The sequence below is a fragment of the Neovison vison genome, chromosome 6 (assembly GCF_020171115.1).
Source record: "Neovison vison isolate M4711 chromosome 6, ASM_NN_V1, whole genome shotgun sequence".
Classification (NCBI taxonomy): Eukaryota; Metazoa; Chordata; class Mammalia; order Carnivora; family Mustelidae; genus Neogale; species Neogale vison.
Window position 1 is genome coordinate 13,775,146 of NC_058096.1, and position 11,904 is coordinate 13,787,049.

The 11,904-nt window shown below is 38.0% G+C and overlaps 1 protein-coding gene across 1 annotated transcript; it reads right to left on the minus strand.

Moving 5' to 3' along the window:
- Positions 1-5,728: 5,728 nt before the first annotated feature.
- LOC122910321 (keratin-associated protein 20-2) lies at positions 5,729-5,905 on the minus strand. Its single transcript, XM_044254969.1, has one exon. The coding sequence runs from the start codon at positions 5,903-5,905 to the stop codon at positions 5,729-5,731; it is 177 nt and encodes a 58-aa protein (XP_044110904.1).
- Between the last annotated feature and the right edge of the window lie 5,999 nt (positions 5,906-11,904).

The following is an 11,904-nucleotide window of genomic DNA, read 5'->3' on the forward strand; positions in this document are numbered from 1 at the left end:
TGGTGTTATGGTGGAAATGTAATATCAAAGCAAAAGCATCTTCTCAAAATATAAAATTTAAGTTACTCCAGATGAGTTTGATCAATGATATCAGGTCAAACTATGAACTATGTTTTTTCTGGTAGCTGAAGATGAGTTTCATTAAAGATATAATCGAAATTCTAAGGTCATCCCTAGTGGCAGCAGCATGAGTCCAATGGGCTGACTAACTCCAGAACTTAACTAATGGTTCTACTGACTAACTCCGTAGAACGGCAGGACCAGTATTTGTCACAGCAGGGTGGGTGGCAACGGCCGTATCCACACCTGCCGTAGCCACAGCCAGAGTCGGAGCCTGGACAGTCATAATAGCTGCTAGGGTAGCACATGATGTTAGGAATGGAAGGTTCATTCGAGGAGCAGGAAATTATTCTGAGTTTATATGCCATTATCTGCCCAGAGCGTTTTATACACAGTCAGTGTTGCATAGGGCAAACCACAGGCATTGCTGGGCTAATGATTTAGAATAACTTCCACTAGTAAAATTTATTGATTCTTTTGTTTACTCAGGAGAAGAGAGTTCCTCAGATATAAGACTTGCTTTGCTCTTCTACCAAGTGTCCTGTAATTAAATTGTATGATTTAATAAAACATTTTTGTTCTATTTTGAAAAGCAATTACTCTTAAAAATGTGATTAATTTGAGGGAGATTATCAATTTATTATCCACTTCCCACTCTCAAGTAACAGATCTGGAAGCCCAGGGACTGCATTTCCCAATGTGCCTTACAAAATAAGATTTTGCATCAAATTCCACCAGTGAGAGACATTTCAATGAGATTTAGGAACCATTCTAGGTCCTTTTGAATCTTTTGGTTCACTAGACTAAGTGAGAATCCTTATTACCCAGCCTATTTTGTTTTGATGTCGGAATAACCTTGAGAAAATCATGTACTTTTAGAAATTCCCATTCCTCCATTTTATGGCCCATACTTACTCATATTTATTCACTTAAAATATTAAATATTTTAATATTTATATTAAATTAATATATATATTAAAATGTTCTGGTGACTTGGTGTGATGAGTATATAGTCCTTTCTCCAAGGTTTGGTTTGTTGGCTTATTTTAAAATTTTTCTACAGGGGCACCTGGGTGGCTTAGTGGGTTAAAGCCTCTGCTTTCAGCTCAGGTCATGATCCCAGGGTCCTGGGATTGAGACCCTCCTCGGGCTCTCTGCTCCCAGGGGAGCCTGCTTCCTTCTCTCTCTCTGCCTGCCTCCCTGCCTACTTGTGATCTCTGTCAAATAAATAAATAAAATCTTTAAGAAAAAGAAAATTTTTACAGAGAGAGAGAGAGAGAGAGAGAGAGTGAGTGGGGGGAGGGGCAGCAGGAGAAGGAGAGAATCTTGTGCAAAGCCTGGCAGGAGGCTTGATCCCACCCCTGAGACCACGACCTGAGTGAAAATCAAGAGTTTGATACTTAATTGACTGAGCCACCCAGGCTCCCTGCTGGTTACTTTTCTAAAAATAACTTCAGTTTTTGAAAGTCTGCTTAAGGATTTAGAGTTTACATATGTGCATTTGTGAATATGTGGAAAGGACAAGATAACTCAGCTGGACCAAAGTCATTATTTCTGTTAGGGTAGAAATGCTGGATTTGAGGGAATGTGTGTGTTTAGCATTTTTAGGTGCTGCCAGTTTGCACTGGGGCTTGTGTTTACAGGCCCACCAGGAAAGTTTGCAAATTCCAGTTGCTGCAAGTTCTCAGAATTATTTGGTATTATCAGCCTCTTTAATTCTAGTCGTTTTGATAGGTATGCAGTGCTCTTTTGTTGTGGTTGTAATTTGCATTTTTTTTTGCTTTAATGAAGTTGGTCATCTTTTGTTATAGTCTGCTGTAAAATGTTTGTTCAGATTTTTGGCCATTTTATTTATTTATTTATTTATTTTAAAGATTTTATTCATCCATTTGACAGAGAGAGATCACAAGTAGGCAGAGAGGCAGGCAGAGAGAGAGAGAGAGAGAAGGAAGCAGGCTCTCTGCTCAGCAGATGTGGGACTCGATCCCAGGACCCTGAGATCATGTCCTGAATTTTTGGCCATTTTATAAATTGTGTTTTGTGTTTTTGTCTAATGATTTGTAGGTATATTAATTTTACACAAACCCCTTTTTTAAATATATGTCATGTAAATATCTTCTCCCTGTCACTGGATTTTTACTTTCAAAAACAGAATCTTGGGACATTTGGGGGGCTCAGTCAGTTCAGCATCCAACTCTGGATTTTGGCTCAGGTTATGATCTCGGGGTCTTGAGATTAAGCCCTACGTCAGGCTCCTCACTGGGCATAGACCCTGCTTAAAATTCTTTCTCTCCCTCTCTCTTTGCCCCTACAACCCCCAAATAGGAATCTTTAACTTTGATCAAGTCCAATTTATTAATATTTTTAAAAAAGATTTTATTTATTTATTTGAGGGAGAGAGAGCACAAGCAAGGGAGAGGGACAGAGAGAGAAGCAGACTTGTAGGAAGCCCAATGTGGACAGTTACTTTCCACATTGGGCTTCCTGCATGTCTGCTTCTGGGACTTGGGGACTGGGGACTCGATCCCAGGACCCTGGAATCATGACCTGAGCCAAAAGCAGATGCTTAACCAACTGAGCCACCTAGGCAAACCAATATTTTTTTAATAGCTAGTGATCTTTACATGTTGTTTAAGCAATCACTGCCTTGTTCTAATTAACCAAGATATTGTCATATCTTATTTTGGTGCAAGGTATGGATCAAGATTGATTTTCTTTTATATCCTTATCAAATTAATCTATTATTATTTATTATGAAGTCATTCCTTTCATCTTCCACAGTGCTGTGGTATCTCAGTAGTACAAATCAGGTCACTCTGTAAGTTCGAGTCTGTTTATAGCAGCTCTTTTTTTCCATTGGCCTTTGTCCTTATTCTCAAACCATGTGTTATGATCATACATAATCATGTCACTTGCTGATGGTGGCAGGTCTACATTTTCCTTTCCAGTCTCTGTTACATGTGTGTAGTTATTTATTTACATGTAATTTCACTGGCATTGAATTCTGGTACAAAGTTTTACCAAAGTGGTAAAAAGTTTTATTAAGCTGTGGCTGTGGTTATCCTTGTCTTGTTCCTAACCTCAGGTGGAAATTATTCTGTATTTCAGCAATAAGTATGATATATTAGCTATTGATTTTGGGTATATGCCATTTATCAAGTTGAAGAGATTATTTTGTAGTCCTGGTTTACTGAGATTTCAAAAAGTTCATGAATGCATGCTGAATTTTGTATTTTATCTGAATCTGTTAAGATATTCACATGACTTTCTTTTTTTTTTTTTGCTAATGTGATAAATTGCACTGAGTTTTCATATATTAAACCAGTCTAAGATTTTGCAACTTTGGAATACAGCTCATGGGATTTGGTTTTGAAATGATACATTGTTTCAGGTTTTTATAGCTGGGTTCATCAGAAATAGTCCCTTTCTTACAATATCCTTATTAGGTTTTGATTTTGTTAGTGTTACATTTTTCCTATTCTGTGGGACAGCATTAGTATAATTGGTTTTTCTGCTTTACTTAAGTGGCTTAAATGATTCACCAGTGAAGCCTGGAGCTTTCTTTGCACGAATGTCTTAAAATAGTGTGGGGTTCCATGGTGTAATGGTTAGCACTCTGGACTCTGAATGTCTTAAAAGAGAGATTGGTCTTCTTTCACAGGCATCAGACTTTTCAGACCTTTTGGTTCTCCTAATCTCTGTTACTTGAATGGTCTTTCTCCAGATGAAATTTCCATTTTCACATTGTTCCTTGTGTACGTGGGGAGTGAAGGAGACCTAAATCAGTGCAGAAATGGGTTGTTGTGACCTCAAAGGAAAAGTCAGAACCATACATACTAGAATCATTGTACGAGGAAAGCCATGATCCTCGATGTTGAAGCTGGTGTGCGGGGAGGGTGGCCAGGGACTTTTTGCACAAGATTGTCAGGTACAGACACTGAGCCAACAACCAAGAGCCACGGTAGATTTTCAGCTCGTTTCCCTCAAACTATAGAGGAGTAATGAGAAGGAGGTGATGTGGAAGAAACCAGTTGCCATCACACAGAAGCACAGTGGCATCAGGAAACAGCATTGATGTATATACGTGAATAGTGCTGTTTCTATAGGCAATATATATTTAAAGTCTGAATATATGAAGATGAGAATTTAACCAGATCAAATGTAGATGATTGGAGTGACTCAGAGTCACATGAAAGCATTTCAGACAGAACTGGTGATGACAACTTTGTCTTTTCTTTTAAAATGTTTGGTGTAATTTATGTTGAAATATTCCAAATAAAAAAGTATAAGACCAATATAAAGAATTTCTGTTCTCTTCACTCATATTCCTCAATTGTAAATAATTCATTGCATCTACATCTTTCTCTATCTCCTCTTTTCTCTCTCTCTCTCTGACACACACACACACCTGTCTACTTTTCTCTCTCTTTCTTTCTCTGTCTTTATCTACTGGACTTATCCTCCTTGTGTATCACAATCTTATAAAATGCCACTGTCCCAGATATGGTACTAAAGATGTATCTCTTTGATGTCTCAATTCTAGGATGGGGACTCCTCTATATCCAATTCTGCCTCATTTTCTGGGGTCATCTTTTGTCTTATAGTTGGCCTGGGCCCTCGACAGTTACTTTCCAACGATAGCAGAGGGTATGCGTAAGGCATAGGACTACTTTTCATTGTCCTCACCTTTCAGTTGAGAACAGAGCTGTTAAGTGTAGATAGAGAGGAAATTTCACTTATGCAGAGTCTAAACCAGCAGGTAGACAAGACTCTGTTTTAAGATTTTCTTAAGGCAAATTCAACAGTTTACATGTTTGATATTGTTCAGCATGGAGTCAGGCAGAAGGAACAAGAGGTGTTGGTGAGGGAAAATAAAGAACACAGTGAGTGTTGGATTAATGAAGTCTAGCTACAGAGGAGTAGCTATAGAATATCCTTTGGGTAAATCTGTTTTATTTATGTGTACCGGTAACTTATTAGTATTTTTAGTGGGTACCAAAAGGTAATTTTATTCATTAATCTATTTTTAACTGAGGAGGTTTTGCCAAATAAAATCTATATAGACCACATGTCCTTCCTTTCCAGAGTGATCAAAAGGTTGAATGAGGTACAGAACCATTCTGAGCCTTGCATTTTATTTGCATTTTATACTATGGCTGAACAGAGTTTCCCTCTTACCTGATAAGCAAAACCATTTTAAACAGCCTTATTATTTTACCACCCAGGCTCTCTAGATGTGTGGCTACAGTATCTGTAAAGATACCTGTTTTTCCCCCATGTGTCCTTAAATGAAATATTTACACCCACATGCACACATCTGCATGGTAGAGAGAATTAAATATAAACACCAAGCATTTTCCAATGAATGAGAAAGTTTATTGAAACATCAACTTAAAAACTTTTTCACATCAAAATTGTTAACTGAAAATGTAGGGAGAGGGAATGCAATAGCAAACATAAACACTTTTATGAATTGTGAGGTACTACATGTGGCTTTGGTCAATCAAGCTGAAGCATGCTGAACTTGTAGTGTGCTGTAGCTGAAGGAGTCCTGATAAAATTTTCACTGTTGGAAAGAGGAATAAATTGCTTGTAAGAAGAACACTGGAAGGATAATTGGAAAGCACTGGAGGGGGAGTTCTGCAGAACTAATTACTCTAGAAGTTTCTCAGTAGAATCCATAGGACCAGTATCTGCCAGAGCAAGATGGGCGGCAGCAGCCACAGCCATACCCACCATAGCCACAGCCCAGGCCACAGTAGCCACAGCCCAGGCCACGGTAGCCACAGCCCAGGCCACGGTAGCCACCGCCCAGGCCACCATAGTAATTGCTGTAATAGCACATGGTGTTGAGGATGGAAGGTTCTGTTGAGGAGCAGCTTATCTATTTTCTGTGTGCATGCTAACATCTGTGCTGGGCCTTTTATATGTCCTCTTTGGTGGGTGTGGCAAACCACAGACAAGGGTGAGCCTCATAGTTTGCATTAATTTGCCTTTTAAACTTTCAGAAAGAAGCTCTCATAACTGAGAATCCTTTGCTGTTGTGTTAGGATTCCCACAATCAAAGTCCATGCCTTTAACGAGCAACCTTTGTTATATTTGGAATGCCTTACTATGTTTTTGTTAGTTTAAGGTCTATGACAAGTTTGCTTGGGAATCTCATTTTTTTCCTGTGTTAATGATTCTTATTTTTGTTATTTTACTTTTCATCTCATGGTGAAACGTGTGGTTAGGAGTTATGATCTCTATGTGGGTACGTGGGCTCATGAGTTGGAGACATTAAGGAAAACGCAAAACTGCGAAATTACCTATTTTTTTTTGAATAAGCAATTATTTCCCCTAGATAGCAGTTTTCAGTGATTATATACAACAGCATGGCTGCTTATATATTCCTTTATTGTTTTATTTTTTTATTAAAGATTTTATTTATTTATTTGGTAGACAAAGATCACAAGTAGACAGAGAGGCAGACAGAGAGAGAGGAGGAAGCAGGCTCCCTGCTGAGCAGAGAGCCCGATGCGGGACTCGATCCCAGGACCCTGAGATCATGACCTGAGCGGAAGGCAGAGGCTTAACCCATTGAGCCACCCAGGTGCCCCTCCTTTATTGTTTTAATGCCACCTCTTCTTCCACCTTGAAATTTGTTATTATTCAGAATTCTTACCTTAGACTAGGCGATTTTACTATTGATTTATACAATTTACTGTTTACCTTTTCTTAATTTCCCTTTAAATACATTAATTGGATCTTTGGGAGGAATATCCAACTTAGTGAACTTACATGTCACACTGCTGTCAAAACCCCAAACTGGGATACTGATGAAGACTCATTCATGTATAAGTCCATGTATGAGAGATTTCAAACTCTCCCCTCTCTGGACCCAGTATTTTCCTTGCCTGGTCAGTTGCCCATGAGGAAAAGCATGACCTCAGTAAAGAAAACAGACAAACTGGGATGCCTGGGTGGTGCAACCAGTTAAGTGTCTAATTCTTGATTTCAGCTATGTCTCGATCTCAGGGTCATGAGTTCAACCCCCACATTGGGGTCCATGTTGGGCTTAAAAAAAGAAAAATCACATGCCACTGGCCCAGTACTTGGTCTGACTGGCAGTCATTTATGTAATGTTTAGAATAGACGTAATATCTCATTTATGTAAGGTCTGGACTCTTTCCTAGAAATGCTTAAGCTAGGGGCGCCTGGGTGGCTCAGTCAGAAAGTGCCTGCTTTCAACTCAGGTCATGATCCCAGAGTTCTGGGATCAAGCCCCCATCAGTCTCCCTGCTCAGAGGGGAGTCTGCTTCTCCCTCTGCCCCTCCCACTCTCTCTCTCTCTGTCAAATAAAAAAAAAAAAAATCTTAAAAAAATGCTTAAGCTACACAAAAGAGTTTTTATTTCCTTAAGCAAACCCTGAAAGATATATCTTATAGTGCAGGCTTATGTATAAGACATCACTGAGGAAGATAACGTATAGTATATGTGTGAATTATGCAACATGCAATTTTATTGTATCAAAAAGTAAATTTCTCTTCCTGGTTCTAAAAGATTAACCTCCTTCATGGTTGATGCTGTTTATAATCCTATATCTAATGAAAGTATCCTTCAAGACTTAATATAAAATAAAGATTTCTTTCCAGAGAAAACTGGCAAGTAGATCTGCATTAAGAAATACTTAAGAGCTTTCTTCCAGTAGAAGAATGATCCCAAATAGAAACATGGACATTCAAGAAGTTATAAAGATCAAGGCGAAGTGAAATATATAGCTTAATATAAAGGCTGGGAAATGAGCAGTGGGATGGTGCTGGATGGTGGTGACAATGACCTGGAATGGATTGTAGAGCCTGAGCAGGGCATGATGTCATCCATAGGTCCTAGTGTGGTAGAAAAGGGCATGAGTGGAACATGAAGGCTGTTTAGGGAGAAGGCAGGGGGGTGGGGATAGCCCACTGCAGGATAGCAGTATTTGAGGACAGTGAGCACAGGAGAGGAGCAATTGAAGTGGTAGCTATCCAGAGCAGAACTTTGGAGACCTAGTTGGGTTAGGAGAGCATCTCATGATGGAGAACAGCAGGGGAGGCCCAGTGTGGGGTGCTAGCGTCTAATCTGGGTGAGGAGAAAGTTTGTCCAGTCCCGCATAGGTATTAGAGCCTGAGCAAGATAAATTGGAATCAGACAGCAGTAACTGTTTGTTGTGTGTTGTTGGAGCACATATGGAGTGAAGACGGTGTCTTCATAAAAGTTGTGGTAGGACATTTCATTGGTAATGAAAATGGGTTACTCATTGGAAAAATGACCAAATAAATACATAGATTAAGGGTAATTGTAGTCACTGACAGTGGCCATCATGAGAAACTATGGTGGACAGAAAACCAGAATGAACATTGTGAGGTTGGCCTGGAATCACAAGTATCAATGTGAATGCATGGTTTTCAATATATATAGATAGACATGGCATAAATATGGGTGTGGATGTGTATCTATATATAATAGATGTATGCATATGTTCCTTAGCTTGGCTAATGAGAGGACCTGGGAGTAGCATCTCCCAGTAACAACAAGCACATCTACTGTCTAGATCTTAATTTTTAAATGCTTTGCCCAGAAAGAGGAATTTTGGAAAATTGGTTGATGCCAATATTGTAGTAGAATAGTCAAAACATGAAATTGAACCATCTTTTTGTGCCAAAAGAAATTCTCAAAAACTGTTAAAAGCATATAGGATGTGTCAAAATGACACAGAAACTAGCTTGAAGTGCTTCCTGTTGGCCAAAGAAACCACGGCCTGAGCAATAATTAAATAACAATAGGATTTAATTATATTATAACCATTGAATAAAATATAAATGTATGTGTATTTATGGATATGAAAGAAATGTATAGGGGTGCCTGGGTGGCTCAGTGGGTTGGGCCTCTGCCTTTGGCTCAGGTCATTATCCCGACGTCCTGGGATCGAGCCCCGCATCTGGCTCTCTGCTCCGCGGGGAGCCTGCTTCCCTTCCTGTCTTTGCCTGCCTCTCTGCCTACTTGTGATCTCTACTGTCAAATAAATAAATAAAATCTTAAAAAAAAGAAATGTATAAATAAGTGGGAGAGAAGAAAGTTTTTCCTTATAGTGAAATACCAATGGATTACTATAGAAAGGATGATAGATTTTGAAAAAAAAAAATCACTATTTGGTACCCATCATAGTGATAATCAGTTCAGCTAAAAAAACATCAAAAGGCACCAAGACTAGTATGTGAAAGCTTGCCAAGAAATGGGTCATTTCCATAGCCTAAAAATAATTCCCCCCAAAATACTTCTTAATTACAAAGTGGTAGAGAATATCTTTATAGCAGATAAACCCAGAAGCCACCAGCATCATCAAATAATGAAGGTTAACATTTCTAGAAATGGGACAAATCAAAATCCTACATCATCTGATAATATGTAATGGGGGAGAATATAGCATCATTTCTGTGATACTCCTACCCAAAGGCAAAACTTAAATCTCACCGCAAATAAACGCAAACCAAAACTGAGGCACATTCTTCAAAACAGCTGGTCTGGAAATCTCAAAAATGTCAAGGTTATGAAAATCTAGGAAACACTGAAAAATTATCCAGATTAAAGGAGGAAAATGAGACATAGTAACAAAAGTCCACATACAGTCCTAAATTAATCCCTTTATATGAAAGACATTATTGGACAGTTGGTGAAACGAGAACATGGTCTGCATATTAGAAGGTAGTAATTCCACTGTTAATTTCTTGATTTTAATGATTGTTTTGTAGTTTGGGGGAGAAGATCTTTGTTTGTGGGATATGAATGCTAACTTGGAGTACTCCAGGGTGAAGGGGTATCGTGTTTGCAGATCACTCTCAAATGATCTGGGGAATAAAATAGTATTCTGTGGTATTTTGCCACTTTTCTGTAAGTTTAGAATTATCACAAAAAGAAAGAAAAAGAAAGAAAGAAAGAAAGAGAGAAAGAAAGAAAGAAAGAAAGAAAGAAAGAAAGAAAGAAAATAAATGGGGCACCTGGATGGCTCAGTCGGTTAAGCGACTGACTCGATTTCACCTCAGATCTCCTGATCTCAGGGTCCTGAGATCAAGCCCCAAGTCGGGCACCATGATGGCTACCGAACCTGCTTAAGATTCTCTCTCTGGCCCCTCCTCTACCCCTCCCCTCTTCTCTCCCTCTCTCTTAAAAAAAAAAAAAAAAAGGAAAATGTAAACCAAATTAATATGATTGACCAAAATAACGGGATAAAAGATAAAGTTTACATGGCTATGCCAACATGCACAGAAAGCATGTAATAAAACCTCAGACCAATTTGTAATAACGATTTTTAGCAAACCAGAGCTAGATCAAATTCTTATTCTGAAAAAGTGTACTGTAAACTGTTGACAGCAAACTTCATACTTAATGGTGACATATTTGAAATGTTCCTCCTGGGATGATAAATAAAATGAGGCTAACTGATAGCATGCCGTCTCTATAATCCTGCCCTGTAGTTACAGTCTAATCAACGAGGCAAGAAAAAGTAAAAAAAAAATCACTTATACAAATAATAAAATAACATTTTCTGACTTAAAGATGACAAAAATAAAAAGGGATATCTAAATAAGCTACTAGAATTAATAAGTGAAGTTACCAAGATTTCTGTACACAAGATCAATAGATAAATTAGAAGGTTTTTGTTTTTTAGAGAGAAGGAGAGAGAGATCAAGCAAGTGGGACAGGGGAGGGAGAGAGAGAGAATCTCTTTTTTTTCCACATATGATTTATTTACTTATTTACTTTTATTATGTTATGTTAGTCACCATACAGTAGTACATCATTAGTTTAAGCAGGCACCATGTCCACACAAAACCCAACATGGGGCTCGATCTTACCACCCTGAGATCATGACCAGAGGTGAAATCAAGAAGTTGGTCACTTAACTTACTGGATCACTGAAGGACCCTAAGGTCAATAGATAAAAATAATTCTATTTATGAAAATGGGAAACAAATAATAAACAAGTAAAATTAAAATTAAAGAATAAATCTTTTAGAATAGTATAAACAAGACATTAGTGTCTAGGAATAAATACATTGAAATATATTGAAGACTGATGAATGAAATTCCACAAAACATTAATGAGAGAGATTAGAGAAGATCTAAATAAATCAAGGAATATACCAAGTTTAAGGGCAGGGAAACTCCAATTTTATAATGGCAGTTCTCTCTAAACTGATGTATAACTTGAGGTCATATTACTAAAATACCATATCTTTTTATAGTTGTTGGTTTTTTTTTGGTAAAAATCAGCCAGGTGACCGCAAGTCATGTAGAAATCCAAGGGGCAAGAATGACTAAGACAGTGCTTCAAATGGCAAAGCTGGAAGTCTCACTCTACCTGATACCAAAATTTATTAGTCAAGCTCAGTAACCAAGACTGTGTGTTCTTGAGGCAAATTGGGCAAAAAGGTCATGGAAGGAAGTAAATAAAGAGTCCAGAAACATTAACAACATGCAGTCAGCTGATAGATCAACGTTACCCTTCAGTGCAAGGAGGTGAGATAATCTTTTTAATAAATGGTGCTGGAAAATATTATTTGAAAATATTTGCCTACATCTTACATCATGTCCAAAAATCAACTTCAGTTATGTTTATATCTAAATGTGAAATTAAAAAATTGAATGTTGTAACAATAAAAATTGCTTAAATAGAACGGAAGAAGTTGGAATGCAGTGAATTAAGAACTTCTGCTCATCACGGTACAAGAGAGAAAAATGAGCCACTGAGTTAGAGGAGATAATTATAGTGTGTGTTCATGAAACAATCCAAGGGGCAAGAGGGCAAATAACTTGGATAAGCAC